The sequence below is a fragment of the Eptesicus fuscus genome, chromosome 9, assembly GCF_027574615.1.
Source record: "Eptesicus fuscus isolate TK198812 chromosome 9, DD_ASM_mEF_20220401, whole genome shotgun sequence".
NCBI lineage: Eukaryota > Metazoa > Chordata > Mammalia > Chiroptera > Vespertilionidae > Eptesicus > Eptesicus fuscus.
In genome coordinates, this window is record NC_072481.1 from 20,334,023 (window position 1) to 20,360,881 (window position 26,859).

General features: G+C 41.0%; 2 protein-coding genes and 1 non-coding gene across 5 annotated transcripts in view; 2 read left to right on the forward strand and 1 right to left on the reverse strand.

The window, feature by feature from the left end:
* Window positions 1-75: 75 nt before the first annotated feature.
* Window positions 76-26,859, forward strand: part of RBBP4 (RB binding protein 4, chromatin remodeling factor) — a 27,681-nt gene continuing 897 nt past the window's right edge. The window contains exons 1-12 of one of the 2 annotated variants that reach the window (XM_028133360.2): window positions 76-239; window positions 786-933; window positions 4,799-4,944; window positions 13,636-13,809; window positions 14,362-14,477; window positions 14,591-14,751; window positions 14,878-15,004; window positions 15,140-15,217; window positions 20,115-20,191; window positions 20,305-20,362; window positions 20,450-20,560; window positions 23,208-23,287. In XM_028133360.2, the coding sequence (XP_027989161.1) occupies window positions 224-239; window positions 786-933; window positions 4,799-4,944; window positions 13,636-13,809; window positions 14,362-14,477; window positions 14,591-14,751; window positions 14,878-15,004; window positions 15,140-15,217; window positions 20,115-20,191; window positions 20,305-20,362; window positions 20,450-20,560; window positions 23,208-23,273 (1,278 nt within the window). In that variant the 5' untranslated portion in view covers window positions 76-223 and the 3' untranslated portion in view covers window positions 23,274-23,287. Of the gene's footprint in view, window positions 240-785; window positions 934-4,798; window positions 4,945-13,635; window positions 13,810-14,361; window positions 14,478-14,590; window positions 14,752-14,877; window positions 15,005-15,139; window positions 15,218-20,114; window positions 20,192-20,304; window positions 20,363-20,449; window positions 20,561-23,207; window positions 24,173-26,859 lie in introns of those variants that run through there. The other variant, XM_008156991.3, reaches the window with a different exon arrangement.
* LOC114228206 (U6 spliceosomal RNA) lies at window positions 1,743-1,849 on the forward strand. The gene has a single exon (XR_003614319.2). It is a non-coding gene; the product is annotated as a U6 spliceosomal RNA (small nuclear RNA).
* SYNC (syncoilin, intermediate filament protein) overlaps window positions 24,209-26,859 on the reverse strand; it is a 14,790-nt gene continuing 12,139 nt past the window's right edge. Inside the window, exon 4 of one of the 2 annotated variants that reach the window (XM_028133359.2) lies at window positions 24,209-25,658. In XM_028133359.2, coding sequence (XP_027989160.2) covers window positions 25,598-25,658 — 61 coding nt within the window. In that variant the 3' untranslated portion in view covers window positions 24,209-25,597. The remainder of the gene's footprint in view (window positions 25,659-26,859) is intronic. The other variant, XM_028133357.2, reaches the window with a different exon arrangement.

Genomic DNA, 26,859 nt, shown 5'->3' on the forward strand with positions numbered 1-26,859 from the left:
CGACTCCGCGCGTCTGGATAGGCTGCGAACGCGATTGCCCGCCCACCTGGCCGCTCGATGCGCTCCGATTGGTCGGTGTTGGCGCGAAGGTCCGCGAAGCAGCCCTCACGCAGGGACAGCAGGAAACAATAGAGGCCGCGCGCGGAGAGCGAGCGTTCCGTAGCTTCCCCGCCCCTCCCGCAAAACGGTAGACCTCGGGATCCCCCTGGCTTTCCTGCACGCCATGGCCGACAAGGAAGGTGAGGGTGCCGGAGTCACCCCAGGAGGCGGAGGGGTGCCGGAATGGCGCTGCGGCCTTTACACGGCCTAACAGCGAGAGCAGGCCCGACTCTGCTGAGTGCGGTCCACACCATCGGAGGCTTGAGGCGAAATAGCCCCGCGAGGCGGGCTAACGGCGCGCAGCTGGCGGTGGGGCCCCGGCGGGTGTTTGGTCCCTCCTTGCGCTTCTTGTCGGTGTACACGCCTCTCTCCCGGCCTGCCCTGCACCGCTCCCTACACCCCGGGCTCGGTACTCGGGCCTCCTCACAGGTCCCGTAGACTTGGGCGTAGGGTAGCGTGCTTGCGCGGCCGGGCGCCGTTACCCGAACGGCTAACGGAGTGTCTGGCCGGGTGACGCGAGAGGAGTTCCAACCCGCGGAGGTGGAGGGGATGTTGGCGCCTCCGCGAAGGGGAAATGTGGACGGACCTGCTCTGTCTCAGGACTCAGGAGCCATACCGGTGGCTTTGGAAGTGTTTACGCGGTTTCTGTTGTGTTCGCTAATTTAAATTTATTTTTAATTTTTTAGCAGCCTTTGATGACGCAGTAGAAGAACGCGTGATCAACGAAGAGTACAAAATATGGAAAAAGAACACCCCTTTTCTTTACGATTTGGTGATGACCCATGCTCTGGAGTGGCCCAGCTTAACTGCACAGTGGCTTCCAGATGTAACCAGGTGATGCGAATCTCTTGAACATGGTTTTGGTGTGTCCTCAGTGTAGGTTTGGCACCTTGATTTTTCCCTATTTTTTCTCTCCAGTCACCCTTACAGGGCATATGATCAAAACTTGTTGGTGACATCTTTTTCTAGACCAAAAAGTGGGCAAAATGTCAAATTACTTTATTTTCACTGATAAGAGAAAACATGCTGTTCTTTTTCTGATACTGGGTTGAATAGCCATATAACTTGTCATCTTACAAGAAGTGTTATGATGTGTCCAGTTTTTTTAATCTCACAGTCTTTGGTTGTAGCTGGTTAATACAAAGATGAATACAACATGGTACCTGCCTGCAAGGAGCACAGTCTAGTTGAAAAAGCTCGTGTAACTAGTAGTTACAGTTGTATGTTCTCAGAGCACTTTTAGAAAGATGCTTAGAATTAACACCTGAAGGTGGGATGTTTTGCATATGAGGAATTATGCATGGTGAGAGATTAATCGCATATATTTCTTACTCATGTACGTCTAATAGAGGAGATAAAATACTTAATTTGGCTTATGTTTATTGAGGGTCTAGGTGCCACTTATCAAGGCATACAAATTTAAATAAGATCCTTCCCTGCCTTGACTTCGCCTGTATAACCCATAACATTAAATTATCATGAGAGTGGCAAAGATAAAATGATAAGAGGAAGGAAAAATTACCTCAACAGGGTATGAGGAAAGGCTCAAGTTTTAGTAAAACCAGTGTGCCAGTTGGAATAATGGGTTTTCTATTATAAAACTCTTCTAGTTTTGGAACAACATTTAAAAATTATATTTTATGGTGCTCGCTTCGGCAGCACATATACTAAAATTGGAACAATACAGAGAAGATTATCATGGCCCCTGCGCAAGGTTGACATGCAAATTCGTGAAGCGTTCCATATTTTTTTAAAAATTATATTTTATGTATACTAAAAAATAAATTCTATCTTAGGTCATTAGAAGTCTATGCTTCACTCAACAAGTAATAGAAAATTGATAAAGATTTTTAAAAGTTTATATAGATTTTATTAATAAGTTAAGAACGAGGTTGTTACCTTTGCAATAGCATTTTAAAAATGGGAAATTCTGTCCTAAGGTTGTTAAACAAAACCATAATAAATACCTAGGAATTTAAGAGTTGGGAGCTTTATCGTTACCAGGAGTTCCCATATTCAACTGATCATCAGAATCAGCCATAAAAAAGAATGAAATCTTGCCATCTGCAACAATATGCAGGGACTTAGAGGGTATTGTGCTGAGTGAAATAGTTAAGAGAAAAACAAGTACCATATGACTTCACTTATGTGGAATCAAAACAAGCAGAACAGAAACAGACTCGGATACAGAGAACATTTTGACAGTTGCCAGATGGGAGGGTGGTTGGGGAGCTGGGTGAAAAAGGTGAAGTAATTAAGAAGTACAAATTGGTAGTTACAGAAGAGTCAAGTGGATACAAACTACAGCACAGGGAATATAGTCAGTAATGTAGTAACTATGTATGGTGTCAGGGTATTAGACTTATCAGGGTGATCACTTCATGTTATATAATGTCTAATCACTGTGTTGTGCATCTGAAACTAACAATATTGTTAAATAAAAAATCCTACCCTATATAATAAAAGGCCAATGTGCAAATCGACCGAACGGTGGAACTACTGGTCGCTATGACATGCACTGACCACCAGGAGGCAGATGCTCAATTCAGGAGCTGCCCCCTGGTGGTCAGTGCACTCCCACAGGGGGAGTGCCACTTAGCCAGAAGCTGGGCTCACAGCTGGTGAGCGCAGTGGTGGTGGCAGGAGCCTCTCCCGCCTCTGGGGCAGTGCTGCGACTGCGGGCTTACAGGGAGCAGGCCTAAGCCTTCAGTTGGACATCCCCCGAGGGCGCCCAGACTGGGAGAGGGTGCAGGCCAGGCTGAGGGACCTCCCCTCCCCCCAGATTTCGTGTACCGGGCCTCTAGTTGAAAAATAAATTATTCAAATGTTTAGAAAAATTACTTGAGTTCAGCAGAAGTAGAGTTCTTTCTGTCAGGGGTTCTCATATAGAACTTGAACCTATAACAAGTTCAAAGCATTCAGGAACTTGTTGCAGAATACTTGATGAGAAATGGTTGGTGACTCCAGATTTACCAGTCACGTGCCAAATTATAGTGAACCAGTGGGTCCCAAATATTGGTCACCCCATACCTACTAAATCATTCTGGAATCCCAAAGCCTCCCATACAGTGTAGTGATTAGCTAGGTTTGCAAAGCAGTGAATTAGAATAAATTCTTAAAGGCTAAAATCTGTGCTATCATCTTAGTTGCTTTCTACTCTAGCAGATAGATAAACCTTTCTGTAATATTTGACATTGATCCAAATACCCTACCCTTTTCCTTCCCTTTTTTGTATTATTCTCATATAACAACGTTCTGTTGTTGTTTTAGTAATGGTGAGGATTACTTATAAGCAAGCATCTCTAATGCCAAGTGTTTAGATTTTTTGTGTATATGTTTTGAATTTGATGTTTATTCGCATCCTTTAAAAAAAAATAATTGTAGCTCTATAAAATTCCTTCTTCCCTCACTTCCTCTGATTCTTTTAACTTTCTAACCACAGGCATTCCCAATTTTCTGTTGACAGTCCTCTTTTCTTTCCTATACTTTTTCTATTTAATATATAGATGTCCATTACCTCTTTGCAGAGGAATTCATATTGGTTATCTTAGACCTAACTTCTGGCTCTTGGTGGATTTTCAGCTGCCTAGAGTCTAAATTTAATCTGTTTCTTAGCCTTCTCTCCCACTGTGCTTTCCCATACCTAGAGTCAGATTTGGACTTGTCCTACTTCTGTTACTTAGTAGTTGTGTGATCTAAGGCAAGCTGTTTAATCTTTGTAGTGTTATGGTATTTCAATGATAAAAATTATATTCAATGCCTAACATGGTGTCTGGCACTTGGTAGACCTTCCCCTTTGCTTAGTTCCCTTTTTTTTGGACTACCTGCTTATCTTCCAGCTGTATTCCTGTGTACCTTTCATGTGGTGTATATTGACTTGTGTTTTAGTCATTTGTGTACATGACTGCCTAATTGTCCCGGGTTTTTTGAGGACAGGAATCATGTCTTAATCATTATGCATCCATTATTTTTGGAGCAGTGTGTCCAAGCAGTTAGGAAATATTTGAGCAATTAATTTACTAATGTTATTTCCTTTCCTTTTTGATGAGGTTAACCTAAAGAAGTAACCTAAAATGTTAGTGTACCCAACAATTTTTTCTTTATATCCAACCAGTGTGTAATAGATGAGTAATTCCCATTTTATCTTGTTAGACTTTTCCCCTAAAACAATTGTAAATTTTTGATCAAGTTAAATACAGCTGGTCCTTGAATAATGTTTTGTTCATTCTCAAGCTGATGAGATGCCATAGGAACTTAACTTTTGTTTATATACTTTAGCGTGTGGTAAAATTGGCTTTATTGTATATGTAATTTTGCTGAAAGTCACAGAACCTATCCATGTTAACTGAGGATTTACTGTACTTAAAAAATTTAGGGCTATGTAATCTTCCTTGTACTTGGCTCTATGGAAGTTACATTAAAAGTAGAAAATGACCCTGGCTGGTGTAGATCAGTTGGTTGAGTGTCATCCCATTCCTGTCCTGGGTTGCGGGTTCGATTCCCAGTAGGAGGCATGCAGGAGGCAGGCAATCAATGTTTCTCTCCTCCCTTTCTCTCTCTCTCTCTAATAAAATCAATAAAAACATTTCTTTTTTAAAGTAGAAAATGATTTCCTCTTCCCAAGACCTTGTTGTAATAGTGCTTTTGCATAGATGTATTTGTTACTAATTTGAATGGTGACCATATATTGCTATTACAGACCAGAAGGGAAAGATTTCAGCATTCATCGACTTGTCCTGGGGACACACACATCGGATGAACAAAACCACCTTGTGATAGCCAGTGTGCAACTCCCTAATGATGATGCTCAGTTTGATGCTTCACACTACGACAGTGAGAAAGGAGGTAGGAATCTTAAAAGTGAAAGAAGGAGTCTATAAGATATATTTTTCATATCTTTGAATTGTCATAAAAAGAATGTTCAGTATATGATAAAGGAGTCTCAAGATAGAAACAAGATGTTAAGCTTTGGAAAGCCTGACTTTGCAGTAGAGTTATTAGCTGTCAGAATACATACTTAACACAAAGTTGGTTCTGTGCCTTTTCTATAAACCTTCCTCTACTAAATTTAGTGCTGGGGGTATTTCTAGAATTGAAAGAAGCAAAAACCCACCATATATTATTGCTGTTCATGCACACATTTTCAATGTGGGACATACTGCCCCAAGGGGGTGAAAATTGGTTTTGGGGGAAAGGTGTGGTTGAAAACAACCTTATTCTTTGAATGTATAAAGCACAGATATACAGAGCATATGTAAATAGATAATACAGTATATCTGGTATTAAAATTTCATCATGGGTGTCAAGAAAATGTCTTATAAGGTTTCTTAGAGGGGCAATAATGGAAAAAAGATTTGGAAACACTGGCTTAAATTACCCTTTCTAGGTTTGAAGTGGTAAAAATGACAACTATGGCCCTCGCTACATACATAAAAATTAAGTGAGCCATTAATTATATCCTAATTTTAGGAGATAGGGGTTTAACTTTTCATGAAATACTTTTTCTCTTAGAAGAGGTACAGTGAGTGAGTTTCCTTTATTGTCTTTGAACTCAAATTATTACTGAGAAGTAGAAGATAGCCTCTAAGATTTGTGCTCTAATAAATAGATGTTTAATTTTTATTATTTTAGATTTCTTCTGATTAGCAGAATCCATTCTTTTATCTAAGTTATTTTGGGCTCCAGTTATTTTCCAGTATTGTAATGTGCAGTTGATCTTTTGAGCATTCCATATTTAGCTTAGGATGATGCAGAATGCAAAATAACTTCTTAGGATAAAGGTCAGCAAATATTTGTGTCACTGACCCAAGTGTATAGCTGTAAGATAAGATTACTGAAAAGTTATTTTCTGGGTAGGCATTAGTAATTGGGGGGAGGGGGCACCCTGAATTTAGACTTGGGCTGGAGACCTGGATATGCCACTCATTAGTTAACTCTTTTAGCCTTTTATTAGATAAAGATAAATTTTCTTTAGGATTTTTGGTTACTATTTAGGGACAAAATGTAATAAGTTGTTTTTAAATATCAAAGCAAATATAAAACGATGTGGGAACCCCCATAAACCTGTCCCCTTTAGATAACTTAAATTGATACATAGTTTTCGGAATGATTTATCCCATTTATTGAATTACTCGTTCATAAGATGTGTTAAGTACTTATTGTAGGTCAGGCATGTTTCTTGGTACTGGGGATACAGCATAGAATATTCTTTTCTGGTATGATGTATCTTGGACGATTTCTGTGTAAGCATATAGAAACCTACCTCTTTTTTTTTTTTTATCCTCACCTGAGGATATTTTTTCATTGGTTTTTCAGAGAGAGTGTAAGGGAGGGTGAGGGAGAGAGAAACATCAATGTGAGAGAGGCACATTGACTGGTTGCCTCTAACACGTGACCCTGACTGGGGTCAGGATCGAATCTATAACCCAGGTTCATGCCCTTTATCAGTAATTGAACCGAGACCCTTTGGTCTGTGGGCCTACATTCTAACCATTGAGCAATACCAGCCAGGGCAAAAACCTACCTCTTTTTGATGGCTGTATACTATACCATAATTAACATCCTTATTTATGGACATTTAAGTGGTTTCCAATCTTTTGGCTTCAAAAACAATTGTGCACACAACTTAGGTAGTTTTGCTGTAGAATAATTTTGAGTGTAATGTTTATCATAGAGCAAGAACATTCTCAAGTATAATTGATACTGCTAAATTGCTTACCAATAGCAGAAGTATTTGTGTTTCTCTATGCCCTCGCCAACATTGAAGTTAATACTATAGTCTTATTTCATTTTGCTTTTTAAGTTATTCATGATATTGAACTTGTTTTAAAATATTTGTCTTTGTCTGTCTTGATCTGCCTATTTATGTTTTTTGCTCTTTTTTCTATTATCTATGTACTAGAGGCCTGGTGCACGAATTTGTGCACCAGTGGGGTCCCTCAGCCTGGCCTGTGGGATTAGGCTGGAACTGACTCTCCAATATCCCCCAGGAGTCCTGGATTGTGAGAAGGCGCAGGCCAGGCCAAGGGACCCCACCGGTGCACAATCAGGGCCGAGGAGGAACGCGGGAGGTTGGCCAGCTGGGGAGGGACCACGGGAGAGTTCTAGGGCGTGTCCGGCCCATCTTGCTCAGTGCCGATCAGCTAGACCCCAGCAGCAAGCTAACCTACCAGTCAGAGCATCTGCCCCCTGATGGTCAGTGCACATCATAGTGAGCGGTTGAGCGGCCTTAGCATATCATTAGCATATTACACTTTGATTGGTTGAACAGACAGCCAGACACTTAGCATATTGGGCTTTTATTATATAGAAGGATAAAGTAGGTTATCCCGAATAAATAGGTTGTGGATTAATTTTATAATCTTAAAGGCTTGTCTAGAAGCAATGTGTTTTTAATTGTCCAACATTGTTCTGATATCCTTCAGATTTTGAAAGACCTTATTCCAAGGTTTTTTAAAATAGTTAGCTGTTGTTTTCTGGTACTTTTAAGTTTTGACCATTAAAACTTTAATCTTTCTGGTGTTAGTTATAGAATTAGGGATTCAAGTGTTTTTCTCCGTGGTTAGCGATTTTTTAAATGCCATTTGCTGGCTAATCCATTTTCTCTGCTAGTTTTTGAAAATGGCATCTTTTAACCTGTATACTCAAGTATTTTTCTGGTAACTGAGTTATTTGAGTGACATCAAACCAATTCACTTATATGTTCCAATGATACATTTAGCTCTCTTACTAATGCTTATTAGTAAAAGAACAATGAAAAAAAAGTAATGTGTATGATATATTTGTATGATTATACAGTATAAATCACCGTAATTAATCCTCAAGGAAGCTGATACTCAGATGTTTTGTAACTTGCCCAAAGGTTACACAACATATCATCACCCATTCCTTTCTCTTCTCTTCTTTTTACTTCTCTTCTCCCCTCCCCCCTCTTCACCCCCAAAATCTTTAGATCACTGGATAGCCTTGGTGCTTAAAGTGTGTGTTGGGGAAGGGGGTCCTATCTCCATATGGTCTCAACAGTGGTAGAAGTAGATATAACCTAATGTCTACTAGATAGCTTCCTAGTGTCTCTCCTTGGCCAGATAAAACGTCCTTGTCTCTTACTTAGCTTGAACTATTGTAATTGATTATGAGCTAATTGCTCCTATTTGATTTGAGGTAATTGATGGCAGATAGCTTCAAAATATCGTTGAACTTTCAAAGTGAAAGAAGTAAAAACTGGCTTAGTCTTGTTTTGACATTAGAAAGTATATTTTTAACAACTTATTTGGGGAATTAGCTTTGTGTATGTGTTGTTTTTAAGATAGCTTTAAACTTCTGTCTCAATTATATATAATAAACTATTATTAAATTCTGATAAGATAATTAAATATTTGACTGAGGATGTTAGAACTTATTCTTCTTAGTTTCAAAATGCTTACGGGCTCAAAAAGTGACTTGGTATAGTAGAAATCAGAATGCTGGTTATCTAAGTTTGTAGAGGGAGGAGCTTGGTTGGGAAGGACATGACAGTGCCTGCTAGGGGGCTGTATGTTCTATATTTGATGGGTGGTGGTTCCCTTGATGTATTATACTTGTGTAAAAATTTGTCAAGCTAGACATTTAACTGTATTATGTTACACCTCAAATTTTTAAAATGTTTTATATAGAGAGCAACAAGATAGGGATACAGTTAAATCTTGATAGTTTTCATTTTACTATTCAGTCATGCTCCACATGACATTTTGGTAATGATGAACCACATATACGACAGTGTTCCCATAAGATTATAATGGAGTTGAATTTCCTTGAAGAAATGGAAGGATATATGGTTCAGGAATTTTTTCCTCTGTGACAGGTACAATATCTGTGGGGGTTGGCAGTAGATTCCCTCTCAGAGCACCTCAGTTTTGAGTGTGCAGATTACATCCCAATCAGTTAACCACTGACTGTTGTGGCACAGAAGAGGCTGTCCTCCCAGCGCTATATATACAGAGGACATTTACCTCCCTTCCAGTTCTAGTTTGAATGGTCTTCAGAGTACATTGCTGTACATTTCTTTGTTGAGGACCTAAGATCCTGTACAAGCACACAGGTCCACAGGATCTGCCTTAACAAGTATTAAGTGCCACTGCCACTTTAGTAAAAGCTTCCTGTAGTAGTATGAAGCCATCTGGTCCCTGTACTTTGGAAATATTTTCAGGTTATGATAAGTTTTATTTCTTCATCAATTTAATGCCAGAGAGAGTCCTTTGTGCCAGATAAGTTTAATGAAGCCAAAAACAAATTTCCAAAGTCAAAATATTGAGCCCTGGCCCAGTGGGTCAGTTGGTTGGATTGTTGTCCTGTACACCAAAAAAGGTTGGGGTTCGATCCCTGTTCCGGGTCAGGGCACGTATGGGAGACAACCGATGGAGTTTTCTCTCTTATATCAATGTCTCTGTCTCTCTCTGTGTGTGTCTCTCTCTGTATTTGTGTCTCTCCCCCTTCCTTTTCTCCCTTCTCTCCCATCTTTCTCTCTCTCTAAAAATCAATAGAAACATATCCGTGGGTGCCCCTCGCTGGTTTGGCTTAGTGTAAAGAGTATGGGCCTGCGGGCTGAAGGGTCTGGGATTTGATTCTGGTCAAGGGCACAGGCCTGGGTTGCAGCTCGATCCCCAGTTGGGGTGTGCAGGGCCTGCTGGAGGCAGCCAATCAATGATTCTCTCTCATCATTGATGTCTCTGTCTCTCTCCCTCTCCCTTCCTCTCTGAAATCAATAAAAATATTTAAAAAAAAAAAAACTTTAAAAAAAAGGAGACATATCCTCAAGTGAAGATTAATAAAATTGAGTCTGTAGTTCTACACTCTCCATATTAACCACTTTTTCTTTTTATGAGTACCACAAAGTTCCTTAATCTAACCACTGTTTATGCAAGAGCCAAAACCACATTGCTAAGACAATCTTCAGTGTTCTTTTATCTTTCCATCTTGATTTTTTATTCCTGCTAATCTTTAGGCCTCCTGACAGTCACTGTTAATGGTCATCTACACTTTACCTAGCCAGTTTCTCCTCTGTATTTCCAATCCAGCCCACATCCCTGTTCACAGAGCTGCATTGACAGCTTTGATGTTCTGTTTCTGACCCTGTCAAGACAGCAGGGGCAGATCTCGTGGGACAGTGTTATAAAGTCTGTGGTAGTGTACAGTAATATACTAGGCATTCACTCACCAGCTCACACAGAGCAACTTCCAGTCCTGCAAGTTCCGTTTATGATAAATGCCTCATTCGGGTCTACCATTCTTTATCCTTTGTACTGTATTTTTACCGTATCTTCTCTCTGTTTAGATACACAAGTACTATTGTGTTACAGTTGCCTGCAGTGTTCAGTACAGTGACATGCTATACGTACAGGTTTGTAGCTTAGGAGCAGTAGGCTATACCATATAACTAGCCTAGGTGTGTAGTGGGCTAGATATTCTAGGGTTGTGTAAGTGCACTCTATGATGTTCACACAATGATGAAGTTACCTAACACATTTGTTAGAATGTTTCCCAGTTGTTAAGTGACCCATGACTACGTTAGGACCACAGTCTTTCTACTTCAAGTTTGGCCTTTGACAGATCAGCTTCAACTTGAACTTCTAATTATTATTATTATTATTTTATCTTTATTGTTGAAAATCCCCTTTTTCCCCCCTCATTGACCCTTTCCACCCAAAAATAGGGTGGAAAGGCCCCGCCCCCTCACCCCAGGCCTTTCCACCCTATTTTTTGTGTCCATGGGTTATGCATATATGCATACAACTTCTTTGGTTGATCTCTACCCACCCAATCTCCCTCCCTTGCCTTCCCTTTGAGATTCCACAGTCTGTTCTGTGCTTCTATGTTTCTGGATCTATTTTGTTCATCAGTTTATTTTGTTCGTTATATTCCACATATTCTAATTATTTTTTAATAGATAAGTCCTCATCTTTATAAAACCTCAATTATCTATGCTGATTTTGTTGTTGTTGTTATTTTTTTCATTGATTTTTAAAAAGTGGAAGGGAGCCCTAACTGGTTTGACTCAGTGGATAGAGCGTCAGCCTGCGGACTGAAAGGTCCCAGGTTTGATTCCGGTCAGGGGCATGTACCTTGGTTGCGGGCACATCCCCAGTAGGAGGTGTGCAGGAGGTAGCTGATTGATGTTTCTCTCTCATCAGTGTTTCTGACTCTCTATCCTCCCTTCCTCTCTGTAAAAAATCAATTAAAAAAAAAGTGGAAGGGAGAGGGAGAAACATTGATATGAGAGACACATCAGTTGGTTGCCTCATGCCTGCTCCCCAACCAGGACTGGGGATCGAGCCTACAATCCAGGTATATGCCCTAGTCTTAAATTGAACCCTTGACCCTCACTCTGAGGGCTGACGCTCTAACCATTGAGCCAAACGGCTAGGCCTATACTGATTTCTTATAGTTAGGGAAGCCCTCTGTTTAGTATATACCCAGTACTGAAATAACCCATATTTTGTAATGATCACTTACTGCTCTTCCCTTGTTATTGGTATCTCTTTTCTGACTGTTAAGCTTTTTTCATCTGTAGTTATGTCCCCATGTTTGTTTGTTTGTTTTGTTGTATATGTGTGTGTGTGTTGTTAATCCTCACCTGAGAATATTTTTCCATTGATTTTTAGAGAGAGTGTAAGAGAGAGGGAAAGACAGAGAGAAACATTGGTGTGAGAGAAACACATTGAATGGTTGCTTCCTGACCTGGGCCCAGGCCCGGGCCGGGGAGGAGCCTGCAACCAAGTTCCGTGCCCTTAACTGGAATCAAACCCAGGACCCTTTGGTCCACAAGCTGACACTCTATCCCAGTGGTTGCCATCCTTTCGAACCTCGCGGACCACCAGTGGTCCACAGACCACCGGTTGGCAACCGCTGTTCCAAAGATTTCCTTAAACCTGGGGTTGCCCACCTTTCGGACCTCACGGACCACCAGTGGTCTGTGGACCGCCAGTTGGCGACCGCTGCTCTATCCAGCTAGGGCTGTGTCCCCATGTTAGGACAAAAAGTTCCTTGAAATCATGCATCATATGCCTTCTTTTTTTAAATTGTAGGTGTTCCATGATCTATAGGTCTTTAAAAAAAACTTGTTTAATGTGGGTTTTTCTCTTTTAGAGTCTATTTTGAACTTCTATTTTTAGGTTTTTAACTTCTTTGAAAATTTTGGTTTTCAACTTGTAAAAGTTATTTTAAAGTTGAAAGTTATCTAATCTGCTAGCCATATTACTCATCTATGTCTTTGCTTTTTGAAAAGATTTTTATCCTTCAGAGTATAATACTTGTATAACAGTGCTGTTGATAGCATTTTCATTTACTCCCAGAACTTGCTTTTTGGATAAGGTATTTGGGGCTTAGAAATTGAAGGCCTTCCCCAAAACTCCAAGCTAGTAAGCGGCAGAGTCAGTTAGGCTAAGGTGTGACTCTTACTTAGGTACCTTATCATGCTGTCTTGTATAATTCTTTTGACTAATCATTGACTGCTTTTGTTTATATTATGTTTGCCAAGATTTACATAATCACAAATAATGTTGTGTTTTACATTTTATAATGGTACTTGGGAGAACTCTAAGGGCATGTAATAGTCAAATATGAATTTTAAAAATGCTTTTGTCTAGTCCTTGCCTACCTGGTTTATTTCAACCAGGGACTATGGTTGCCAAGTATAAGTGGGGGATTGGAAAAATGAAAGAGCTCTTGTGGCTCTGTTTTTCCTCACCGGACTAAGAGAAACTGTGTAGGAAGAAGATACGGTGTGATATTTCAGAAAGATTACCCCAAACTGGAGCTTTAAAAATAGTATAAGAGGGACTCTTTAGTACCAAGCACATTGTGTACTCATATTCATTAAAATAGTAACTTGGGTTTTATTTACTCAGCACACTTTTTGGTACTTTAAATGAGATTTGAAAACTGCTTATTGAGAACCTACTTTTGAAGTGGAGTCCATAGTGTTCCTTAATTTTATTTATTTATTTAATATATATTTTTAATTTATTTAAGAGAGGAAGGGACAGGGAGAGAGAGATAGAAACATCAATGATGAGAGAGACATGGATAGGCTGCCTCCTGCACACCTACTGGGGATAGACCTGCAACCCAGGCATGTGCCCTGATTGGCAATCAAACCATAACCTTCAATTTCATAAGTTGATACTCAACCACTGAGCCACAAGGCCAGGCTGTTTCTTAATTTTAGATAGTAATATATACTCTTATTAGGTACATAACTACGAGAGCTGAAAGTGTACTAGGCTCAGAATCAGAAAAATAGGAATTCAGTTTATGTTCTGCCATAGTCATGTCACCCTTCTGTGTAAAATTTTTGGAGATAATAACTATCTTCCCTACTCTGTAGGGTTGTGGTAATCAAAATAAAGGATGTGAAAGCACTTTATGGTGCTAACAAATGTCTAGATTACTTCGAGTATTATGCCAACTCTCTGATAAAAAGCCTTGTCTGTAATGCTTTGAATGATATATAGAGAGTAGTTCTTGTTTTGTCTTCATTTGCAATTAATTTCTTATTTACAGAATTTGGAGGTTTTGGCTCTGTTAGTGGAAAAATTGAAATAGAAATCAAGATCAACCATGAAGGGGAAGTAAACAGGGCACGTTATATGCCACAGAACCCATGCATCATTGCAACAAAGACTCCATCCAGTGATGTTCTTGTTTTTGACTATACAAAACATCCTTCTAAACCAGGTACCTGCTCTCTTCAATTCAAATACAAATGAGTCACTGTGGAATACATTGCTCCACTCAGTCTTTTAGTTGCTTTTGTTATTCCTTGCATAACTTAATATCTTGTCATTTATATTGATATGTGTGGATATTCTTCAACTTTAAGTGAAAAAATGCTTCTTTACAACAGAATGATGGTGCAGCTTAAGCATTGTATATTTGGTCATAATAGGTCTGTATTGCTTATAATATTAAGAGCTTTAGAGCTCTTTTTTAAAAATATATATTATTGATTTCAGAGGGGAAGGGACAGGGAGAGAGAGATAGAAACATTAGTGATGAGAGAGAATCATTGATCGGCTGCCTCCTGCACGGCCCACACTGGGGATCAAGCCGACAACCTGGGCATGTGCTGTGAATCGAACTGTGAACTGCTGGTTCATAGATTGATGCTCAACCACTGAGCCAAGCTGGCTGGGCAAGAGCTTTAGACCTCTTGATAAAATTTTCATTATGCTCAGTAGATCCATAGAGGCAGTGAAATGGATAAGCTTGATGTGTCTTACTTTGCAGATCCTTCTGGCGAGTGCAACCCAGACTTGCGTCTCCGTGGACATCAGAAGGAAGGCTATGGGCTTTCTTGGAACCCAAATCTGAGTGGGCATTTACTTAGTGCTTCAGATGACCATGTGTGTATCCTTTCAATTTTGAAGCAAATCTGGGCTTGTTACCAGTTTCTTTTCTGGGGTATGTGGGGAAGTGAGAATCTTCCTTTTCTATAATAGTTAATTTTGCATTTAAGACCATCTGCCTATGGGACATCAGTGCTGTTCCAAAGGAAGGAAAAGTTGTGGATGCGAAGACCATCTTTACAGGACATACAGCAGTAGTAGAAGATGTTTCCTGGCATCTGCTCCATGAGTCTCTGTTTGGGTCCGTTGCAGATGATCAGAAACTTATGATGTGAGTAGAATCCATTTTTAAATTTTTTCTTCATAAATTATCTAAGTTTTATATTTAGTTGCCCATTTCAACATTTTTTTCCTGTTTTTGTTGTTGTTGTTGTTGTTGTTGTTTTTTGTACTAAAGCTGGGATACTCGTTCAAACAATACTTCCAAACCAAGCCACTCAGTTGATGCTCACACTGCTGAAGTGAACTGCCTTTCTTTTAATCCTTATAGTGAATTCATTCTTGCCACAGGATCAGCTGATAAGGTTAGTTTGGTTTATTTTAAAAGAAAGCAGGGTGAATTTCTCTGGCTTCTTTTGAATGCAGAGATCTTTTACTTAGGGGTTTGTTTTTTTCTCATAAAAAAAATTGATTACTCTTTCTTTTCATTCTTTACATAGACTGTTGCCTTGTGGGATCTGAGAAATCTGAAACTTAAGTTGCATTCCTTTGAATCACATAAGGATGAAATATTCCAGGTAAGAGAAGCTAAAGCTTCCCTGACGGTTTTGTTCAGTAGTTACAGCGTTGGCCCACCAACCAAAGGATCGCTGGTTCGATTCCTGCCCAAGGTCACATACCTCAATTGTGGTGTGAGCGGGAGGCAATCAGTTGATATGTCTCTCTCACAATGATATTTCTCTCTTTTCCCCCCTCTCCCTTCCAATCTCTCTTAAAAAAAAAAAAAAAGGAAAAAATAGCTTCAGATGAGGATTTTTTTAAGAAAGAAGCAGCAGTTAAGGCTATAATTTATTTTTTAAATTTTTTTATTTTATTGATTTCAGGGAGGAAGGAAAAGGGAGAGATAGAAACATCAATGATGAGAGAGAATCATTGATCGGCTGCCTCCTACACACCCTGTACTGGGGATCGAGCCTGCAACTCGGGCATGTATGTGCCGTTGACCAGAATCGAACCCAGGCCCTTCAGTCCGCAGGCTGACACTCTATCCACTGAGCTAACCATCTAGGGCAAGGCTATAATTTTTTTAAGCAGAAGACCTTGATGTACAACTAGGCATGGTTTATTCCATTGCTATATTAGTAGAAATGTTCTATGTGCCTATGCTAATCTCTAGGAATTGGGGTTGTTTTTCCTCTATTCTATACTGGCTCCATATTTTCTGCCTCAGCTTAAGTTTTTTTTTTTTTTTTTAATATATTTTATTGATTTTTTACATAGAGGAAGGGAAAAGGATAGAGAGTTAGAAACCTCAATGAGAGAGAAACATCGATCAGCTGCCTCCTGCACACCCTCTACTGGGGATGTGCCCGCAACCAAGGTACATGCCCTTGACCAGAATCGAACCTGGGATCCTTCAGTCAGCAGGCCGATGCTCTATCCACTGAGCCAAACCGGTTAGGGCAAGCTTTTCTTTTTTAAATGTATTTTTAGAGAGAAAAAGAGAAACATTGCACATTGCTGGGTTTCCTCCAATGACTGGGAATTGAACAGGCGACCTTTTGGTGCACAGGGCATCACTCAGCCAACTGAGCCACACTGGCTAGGGCTAAAGCTCCTTTCTTTTTCTTTTTTTTAATCCTAACCCAAGGATATGTTTTCTGTTGATTTCTAGAGAGAGTGGAAAGGATGGGGAGAGAGAAACATCGATGTGAAAAAGACACATCGATTAGTTGCCTCCCACATGTGCCTAGGCTGGGCCTTAGGGATTGAGCCTGTAACAGAGGTATGTGCCCTTGACTGGAATCAAACCTGAGACCCTTCAGTTCACAGGCTGACGCCCTAACCACAGAGCCAAACTGGCTAGGGCTAAGCTCCTTTCTTAGCATGCAAAGCTCTCTAGCTCAATTCAAGAAATAATCTTTATATTCAAAGCTTATAGCAAGGGTACTGTGAGAAATGTTACAGTCTTTGCTTTCAAAGAATTTAAAATGTTATAGTGAAGAAAGGCTCGTTTTGTATCACTGTAGTAAAACATTGGCCCTGGCCAGTATGGCTCAGTTGGTGGAACATAGTCCCGTGCACCAGAAGGTGGCAGGTTCAATTCCCAGTCAGGCCACGTGCCCAGGTTTTGGACTTGATCCCCAGTAGAGGGCCTAAAGGAGGCAGCCAGTCCATGTTTCTATCGCACATTGATGTTTCTCTATCTCTCCCTCTTCTGTCCCCTCTAAAATCAATTAAAAAAAAAACCCACACATTTTAGAAAAGAAACATTGTTTTGTTGAGTGTTAAGACCCTAAGAGTCGTCAGAATTAATTTTGGTGTGTGAATATGGCATCCAAACTTGGCTCTGTGTGAGCCATACTCTTAACACACTTAGTCTCAACCTTATTTTCTACTCTTCAGTTTGCTCCAAGGAACATTTTGTCTTCACCCTATCTCTCTCTCTTTTGTTGTTGTTTTAAATATACATTTTTATTGATTTCAGAGAGGAAGGGAGAGGGAGAGAGAAACATCAGTGATGAGAGAGAATCATTGATTGGCTGCCTCCTGCATGCCCCCCACTGGGGATTGAGCCTGCAACCTGGGCATGTGCCCTTGACCAGAATTAAACCTGGGACCCTTTAGTCCGTAGGCCGACGCTCTATCCACTGAGGCAAACCTGCTAGGGCCTCACCCTATCTCTTTGTCCTTGTTTATAATGGTGGTGTTGCCTGGAGGGTATCCAAATTCTTCCTTAAATACTGGTTGCTAATGCCCTCTTATCTGTACCATGAAGCTAGGACTTTCTTACCAAACAGTTTATTATTATTATTATTACTACTACTATTAGAGGCCCGGTGCACGAAATTCGTGCACGGGGGGCCAGGGAGGGTCCCCTCAGCCCAGCCTGCACCCTCTCCAATCTGGGACCCCTGCGGGGGATGTCCAACTCACAATCCTGGACCGCTGACTCCTAATCGCTTGCCTGCCTGCCTGCCCCCCTGCCATCCTGGTCACCCCTAACTGCCCCCCCTGCTGGCCGGTACACCCCTAACTACCTCTGCCTGCTGGCCTGGTCGCCCCCAACTGTCCCCCCTGCCGGCCTGGTCGCCCCACGCAGCCTGTTTGGTCGTTCATTCGTTTGCGATGGTCGCTTAGGCTTTATATAGATAATATACTAGAGGCCCGATGCACAAAATTTGTGCACGGGGCGGGGTGTGGGGTGTCCCTTAGCCCAGCCTGTGACCTCTTGCAATCCGGGACCCCTCGGGGAATGTCCAACTGCCGGTTTAGAGGTTAGAAAAAAACCTTTTGAGAGAAAAAAACAAAACAGGCCACTCCAGTGGGTGGGTTTGAGGAGCTAGGGTTAACTTTCTGCGTGAAGATTTGCCAAGCCAGGGAAGAGGGGAGGAAGGAGTGAGAGAGAGAGACAACCCCTCCCAAAGACTCCAGACTCTTTTGTTCTAAAGCACAAAACTTTGCTTTCCCCATGTTTATCACATGTCTAAACACAAACCATCATGTACTTCAAGCAACGTGTATTAGGGAAGGAGAATGCAGCCTTAAAGCAAAGGGTGGGGGTGTCAGAAGTGAGTAATTCCTCTCGTACCCCCAGCTGAAGCTCCTCGGGAGCCTGCCTGTTTGTGAATTCACATTTATCTCGGCACGTGGGAGGTTAGGGAACACGGCATTTATCCTTGGAGGGGAAGGTTGCGGGGACTGCACCCGTGGTACTCGCCCCACGTTTCATTTCCTCACCCTCCCGGGTCGCTTTCTACCCCACCACTGATCCAGTTAATGGGGTCGGAGGTCTGCAACTGGACACCTCCAGGCGGAGAGCACGCTGGGGGTCAGGTGGTCCAGCTTCAAGGCCCCTGTGTCCATGCCCGACCCCTGCCAGCTTCCCGCCTGCGGGCAGTGGCTCGGGGTGGTCCTCCCTGCCATGCCAGACTCAATCCGACTGGGTGTGGGGAGGGATTGGGCAGCTCTGTGGCGGGCAGCTCCATGGCAGGCGGCTCTGCGGCTAGCGCCTTTGAATTGTGCGCTGCTGGAGGGAAAAGGAAAGCCTCCCCAGAAAGAGGTTTTTCAAAAGCCTTCAGGGACCAGAAGGTTGGCCAGCCTGGGCCTTCTTCCCCCAGCAGTTGGTCCCGCTCCCCACCCACAGCCACCTTGGCCTGGCGCCACCCGTGTCTTCCCCCATCCACCCCCCATTCCCGTTCCCCATCGGGCAGGCAGTCAGCACCCACTGGCCAGGGTAGGGACCAGGAGGTTGGCCGGCAGGCCCTGATCAGGCAATCAGGGTGGTCAGTGCGTGTCATAGTGACTGGTTGTTCTGGTGGTTCCACTGTAAAGGTCGCTTGGGCTTTTATATAGATAGATAGATTACTAGAGGCCCGGTGCACAAAATTTGTGCGCGGGTAGGGTCCCTAGACCTGGTTGGCAATCAGGGCCAATTGTGGCCTCCCTGCTGCTGGCTGGGACCTTCCTTCATTCCACGCTGCCCCCTGGTGGTCGGCGTACATAGCAAGCAATCAAACTCCTGAGGGGACAATTGGCATATTAGCCTTTTAGATAGGTAGGTAGGTAGGTAGGTAGGTAGATAATTTTATTTCATTATTTTAATCCTCACCTGAGGATATTTTTCCATTGATTTTTGAGAGTTGAAGGTTGAGGGAGAGATAGAAAGAAACATCAATGTAAGAGAGACACATCGATTGGTTGCCTCCTGAACACACACTGACCAGGGCAAGGGACCTGTAACCAAGGTATGTGCCCTTGACCAGAATGGAACCTGGGACCCTTCACTCTATTCACTGAGCCAAACCAGCTAGGGCTTACCAAACAGTTTTCACAATTATGTGAGTTGTCTATGTAGTAGCTAACTTTATTTTAATAAAATAATTGTAATGAGTAATTTTTAATCTTATGTACAACACTGAATTCATAATAAGTACTTGGGAAATAGTGTGTGTGATCTGTACTATAGTTCTTAGGTCAGAATTTGATTACATTTGGCTAGAGGCCAGAATAAATAAAAAGGTCTTCAAAAATATAAGATCAAATAGAGTAAAAGCTGATATCCTAGGTCTAATGGGTTATTTTCATACCAAAAATTATCTTGTCTGTCAGTTTTAACTTTATGTCTAAAATACTTGGAGGCCCTGGCAAGGTAGTTTTCAGTTGGTGAGAGCATCATCCCAATACGCCAAGGTTGCAAGTTTGATCTCTGGTCAAGGCACATACAAAAAGGAACCAGTGAATGCATAATTAAGTGGAACATCAAATCTCTCTTTCTCTCTGTCTCTCCCCCTTCTTTTCTCCCTCTCCCCCCCCCTTTCACCTCTTCCTCTCTTTTTCTGTATAAATCAATTTTTTTAAAGTACTTTGAATTCTTCCTTTTTATTTACAAAAATGTAAATTGTTAAATATAATTTTAGGTGCTTTTCACTCAGTTTTGTAGTTGAAAACTTCTGTTTCCTTCATTCTCTGTAGGTTCAGTGGTCACCTCACAACGAGACTATTTTGGCTTCCAGTGGTACTGATCGCAGACTGAATGTCTGGGATTTAAGGTAAGTCTTGTATTAGTTACTTTTTTGTGGAATTATTTCCTTTTATTTACACTTTGCAAAATTAGGTACTCGGGAAAAATTCGTTTTAACTTTTGAAAATCTTTTTGTGCTAGTAAAATTGGAGAGGAACAATCCCCCGAAGATGCAGAAGATGGGCCACCAGAGTTGTTGGTATGTACAAACATTGAGCAATTGAAATAATCTGTAATTTAATATCCTCTATCTGCTTTTTATATCTTGTTTTCCTCCCTTCTTCAGTTTATTCATGGTGGTCACACTGCTAAGATATCTGATTTCTCTTGGAATCCCAATGAACCTTGGGTGATCTGTTCTGTGTCAGAAGACAATATCATGCAAGTGTGGCAGATGGTGAGTATTTAGTCATTTTGGGGAAGTTAAATAAAAGAGGTGTACTATCACTTCATATTTATATACTTAATGAATACAACTGGCATTTCTCTTCAGTGTGCTCCTTAGTGTGACTTTAGTGCTTGTCTGTACATTATCATATCATTTTCAACTACCTGCTCTTTATCTTCATCTCGTTATCCCACTGGTATCTCAGACTCAACTAAACTGAACTTTGCTTCTTTCCCCATTCTCCCTACTCCCCTTTCCTTCTGACTTGACTGTTTTCCATATGGCTTTAGGGTTTCCCCATCTCACCACACTTGAAAATTGAAGTTCTCCTCCACTATCTATTCCCCTTTAGGTTAGTTCACTTACCAGACTTTATGTTGTCTATCTCTGCAGTGTTTTTCCAGTCTATACTCATCTTACAAATACATCCATTCCCAACTTTCCTGTCTATTCCACACCCTAGTTTTTGCTCAGGTTCTCATTACCACTTGCTGGACTATTGAAGTAACCTCCTGTTTGTTGGCTTGCCTCTTGTTTCTCCCTCTTAGCTAGCAATTGAATATCTATTGCTATTTATAAGGAGTCCCTTTGGGACACACCTTAGTTTAGGGTAAGGAGGTGACTTAAGGGGCCCCTAGATATAGCCTCAGGATAAGGCTGGTCTCCAGAAAGACCAAACACTTTATTAGAGTTAGAACTTTAAGTTCCACTAACCCGCAGATAGGGGATTGAGCTCTATAAAAGTCTTGGAAAAACCTATAAAAAGCTCTTGATCTGATGAACTTCCAGGTTGATGAACATATTGATGCCACCCAGAGATGACATGGAAGCTCTGTCTCCCTCCTCACCTTGCCCTATGCATTTCTTCCATTTGTTCTGAGTTCTAGCCTTTATAGTAAACCAGTAATCTATATATATAAAAGCCTAATATGCTGTCTGACTGTTCAGTAGCTATGGTGCGCACTGACCACTAGGGGGCAGACGCTCAATGCACAGGCATGGAAACATGGAACAGACTGATGAATCTCAGAGGGAAGAGATTAACCAAAGACCTTATATGCATATTAGAGGCCTGGTGCATGATGCACGGATTCATGCACCGGTGGGGTCCCTTGGCCTGGCCTGCAGGGATCGGGCCAAAACCAGCAGTCTGACATCCTCCAAGGGGTCCTGGATTGCAAGAGGGCGCAGGCCAGACCCAGGCACCCACTGGTGCACAAATCTGCACCGGGCCTCTAGTAGTAAATAAAGCACTTACCTGAATTTAATGAAGTCATTCCAGCATAGTATCAAACCTGAGTAGCCAACAAATTTATTTATAAGGGACTCCTTATAAGTAACAAGTAGCCTGGGTACTCAGAGCACTCATTATCACTGGTGCCCAGATGAGGATAGTCTTGTGGCACTGAGCCCTTAGTCACATCCCTTAAACCTGTGGAGTCTGGCACTACCTCTAATTAGTTAATGTCAGGATTGAAGTGACTTGTTGGATGCCCAGTTGGCATTAGAGAATTGATGTCAGGGAAAAGACATTATACATTCATTGTCAGGAAACATAACACAATTGTATACGTTTCCCTGCGGTCAGAACACAAGCTCTTCGAAAACAAGTCTATCCCATACTTGTAGCACCTAGCCTGGTGGTTTATGCATAGTAGGTACTAAACTAAGAACAAATTTTTTCTAAATGAAAGTGTTGTCTTTAACATTATGCCTTTATATACAGATGTTTCATCAAGAAATAGAGGTAGAGTTTATTTTATGCAAGAGCAATTTTCATTTTAAAAAATTAAATTAAGATTTGGAACATACAGTGTTGGTGGGGTGGCGTTTGTTTTTTTTTTTTTCTTTTTTTTTTTTTTACATAATTCAGTGATTTTTGTATATATACTGAATTATGCAACCAGTAGCCCAGTCAGTTAGGCTTCAAAAAGAAGCCAAATAACCACCCATATCCATTAGCCATCACTCCCCATTTTCCTCCAGTCCACCTAGCACTAGGCAACCACCAATCTACTTTCTCTGTGGATTTGCCTATTCTGAACATTTAATATAAATAAAATCACAATATGTGACTGGGTTTTTTGTTTTTGTGACTGGTTTTATTATCAAAAATTTATTCATTAGTCTGTGAACATTTGTGTTTTTACTTTATTTTTTTATATTTATTTTTAGTGATTTTAGAGGGAGAGGGAAAGAGAAAAATGTCCATTGCCTACTGGGGATCGAGCCTGCAACCAAGGGTTGACCCAGAATCAATTTCTGGTGCACTTCTCAGTGCACAGGATGATACTCAACCTATTGGGCCACACCAGCCAGGGCTTTTTACTATGATGAATGATGTCTGACTGAAGGACTCAAGAAGGTTGATTATCAAGACATTCAGTAACCATACTTAAGTTTTGTGGGAATGTCCTAATCCAGGGTGTTGGCCTGTGGGCCAGCTGTCTACTTGTATTGGAGCACATACATACCCATTCATTTGCAGATTGTCTAGGCTACTGTCATCCAAGAACTGCAGAGTTGAATAGTTGCAACAGAGACTATATGACCCATAACCTTTTACCTGACCTAATCTATTTTTGAAACCTTAACTTCAAGAACTTGCCTTCATGTTTACTAAATACCCTTTTCTCTTTTTCTTGTTTTTGGACAGGCAGAGAATATTTATAATGATGAAGACCCTGAAGGAAGTGTGGATCCAGAAGGACAGGGGTCTTAGATTCATCTGCACTTGTAATTTTAGACTGCCCTTTTTTTCCTCTCAACCCTGATAGTGATTTAACACTGGTTTTGAGACACAGATTTTGTTCAGCTATCCCTCTATAATAGGTACCATCAACAATGCTATTAACCCAAACCAAGGGGTTTTCTAAATATTAACTGAGGGGCTTGATTCAGCAAAGCCACAGACTTATATTTAAATTTTTTTCAGGAATTTTCTAGTATCAAAGATCTAAAGTAGCCACTGAATGGGGAATATTGTGTGTGGTTATTTTTCTCTGTATGCCATATCCCCATGTTTTTCAGGCTCATTTAAGTAAAGGCTAGAAGTTAATAAGGAATAGAGCCAAGAGAGGTAGGTGTGTGAGCCATGAAGTGTAAGTACTGCAAGATGTTTTTATTCAGGAATTAGGGGAGATTCGAGTCATAAATTCCTACTCTAAAATGTTCACACCTGACTTTTCCAGGATGCACATTTCCTACGTAGACTAGTCTCCTCTCAGTTTCTTAAGTCAAAAGTACGTGTTCCTGTTTTCCATATATTTTTGCTTGTTAGTGTATTTCTTGAGCTAATTTCATATTATTTCTTTCCTTTCTGTGAAATGGTTTTTTTAAAAAACTTGGGACCACCAAGTTGTAAAGATGTATGTTTTTACCTGACAGTTATACCACAGGTAGACTGTCCAGCTAAGTTGAGAAGAGTGAATCTATAGCTTGTATTTGTTTTTAAAATTAAATTAATCCTGGATAAGAGTTGCTTTTTTTTTAGGAGTTAGTCCTTGACCACTAGTTTGATACCATCTCTGTTTTGGGTGACCTGTTTCACTAACAGGCCTGTTATTCTCTATGACTAACTGTGTAAGTGCTTATAATGAAATAAATTGCTTTTCTACATAACCCCATGCTGATGGGCTTTATTTAGTATATAATATCAAACACCAGTCTCTGGCTTCTAGAAGAATTCTTCAGATGACAATTATTTTCTGTGGTTTTTGACTATTAAGAGCAGAATCCTATCTAATAAAGAGTGGATATGCTAATTGACCCTCACACTGTCGCAAAGATGGTAGTGCCCACAGCCAATAAGGAGGGGATATGCTAATTACTGTCACGCCCTCAAAGATGGCGACACAGTCCTCTCAGCCCCCCAGCTGCCCAGGGCTGGCCGAGGCGCTGTATGCAGTGGCAGCAGCAGAGGTGTGATGGGGCGTTGCCTTCCCCTGGTGGCCAGGTCGCCTCCCGTCCCTGAGGGCTCCTGGACTGTGAGAAGGGGCAGGCTGGGCTGAGGGACCCACCCCCCCTCCATTGAATGAATTTTCATGCACCGGGCCTCTAGTTAATTATAATAGACCCAGAGCTATAGAAAACAGTTTTACTCCTTCCCAGGGAAAGTGAAAGACATAAAACATTGAATCATAGGTGTACAGATTAATCTTTGATAAAATAACATCTTTTTGAAGTCTATCCATAGAGAACTACATGGACTTTCAAGCATGTCAAAGGCAGTGTGGCAGCAAGATTTTAAGGCAAAATTTAAATTTGGAAAAGGTGTTGGAACCTTTTCTCATAGAGAGGTTGAATCTCCCCAGTATGTTTTTCACTGGGGCCTGTTCGTAGAAGTGAGAAATAAAGGCTGAAAGCCTTTATAGCCAAGTGCCATAACCAGGTAAAATGCCTGGTTCTTTGCAATCACTCAGTTTAAGTAGATTACTCTGTCCAAAAATCATTTTCATGAGGCATGATCTTTAGGGAAATCTGAATATCCTTAACCTTCAGATTCAAATTTAGTTCCTTTTTTTCAGGAACTTAAGTTCTTTTAGAGTATAGTGAAAATTAATCTTGACACAAGTAAACTGTGTGCGTCAGCATAAAAAGTAAACTTTGTAAAAGGATTCATTTAAAGTCCCAACACTCATGGCACAAAAGAATTCAAATTATAAACCCATATGATGAAAATTGGCTGCCTTTTGACCCCACCTGTGCTCCAAAAAAATGTTTTTGGTTTAGGTCAACACAAGGCAAGTTTCATTCTGCACAAGACTGCAAGGGTGCATAGATTCATCTTTTGCTGCTGGTGGACAGGAGGGACAGGAGGCTCTTTTTTGCCGTTCCTCCGTGCATTGAAATCATTACCAGCAGCCTGTGAAATAGAATCCAACTAAGAGCTGGCTGGTGTGTTCTGCCTCCAGCCAGCCTAGAATCTTTTTAAACAGGTCAGCCAGTATTTGTATCTTCCCCAGGGTGAATTGCTTGCCAAGTTCCTGGCACACTCTTCTCTGTTTGGAAAAAAGTATGTCCAAAGGATACTTAAGTGATCCTTTGTTAGGAAGCTTTTTTGGTTGTTTCTGGGTTACAGATTCGGCCATACATTTCTAAACAGCTCCTGTAAGATTGAAAGAAAAAAAGAATAAATTTATTATTTCTGCAACTTGAAATAATCCTATATAATAAAAGGCTAATATGTAAATAGACTGAACTGCAGAATGACCGGTCACTATGATGTGCACTGACCACCAGAGGGCAGACACTCAACACAGGAGCTGTCCCTGGTGGTCAGTGCGCTCCCATAGGGGGTAGCACTGCTCAGCCAGAAGCTGGGCTCACGGCTGGCGAGTGCAGCGGTGGTGGCGGGAGCCTCTCCCGCCTCCACGGCAGCACTAAGGTTGTCCGACTGCCGGATCCTGGACTGTGAGAGGGTGCAGGCCAGGCTGAGGGACCCCCAAAGTGCATGAATTTTGTGCACCAGGTCTCTAATACAGTATAAAGTTTATAACTGAACTTCTGAAATTTATTGTAAGTTTTGTTGGGGAGAGAGATTGCTAGACTGACTCATATGATCAGGGTTGACTTTCCCCTATGACATATTTGGGTGATTCTTATTTGCAAAGTAATGAGTGTTAATCTATGTGATGGTGATGGGAGGGGCTAGCTAAAATTTTTCTCTGTCCAGGTTAAATTTACACAGGTATTACAGTGCCTGAAATTCTGTAGTTTTGTTTCTTTGAATTAATCGTTGCTTTTTCCCTATTGTACTTTTAATCTGATCCACACAAAGGTGTTTAGCAGATCATTTTCCTCAATTACGAGATTCTAGTAATCTCCCAAACAATAAGCGTAATCTGTTATGCCTGGAAAAAACACAGTAAAAGAAAATCCTAGTGAGTTAGGAAAAGCATTAGTTACAGTAGTCATTTGTGAGTCTGTATCCAAGCTGTAAGATGAACTAGGAAGTTGAGAATAAAATTTATGGGCATGTAACTAGTATATACTTCACAGAGACCTTTTTTATTCTTAGTTTCTTTGTCCAAGAGAATCTAAAAGGTGAAAAATGAGAACATACTGGTATATAGAGAAAATAATGGATAGGAGTGTTGCTTGTTTCACATACTAAGCAATAATCCCATTCCTCCGCTTATAAACAACACCCTCTTCCGCTTTTCTATACAGATTAATTTTGCTGCCTGGGCCTCTTTTGTCATAGTTTGAATTTAGGTAGCATAACTACCTTCTGCTATTCTAAGGAAACTATTTATGAATAGCAGGTGGGGTAAGGTGGGAGAATGCAGAGCTTAGATGTTTTATCC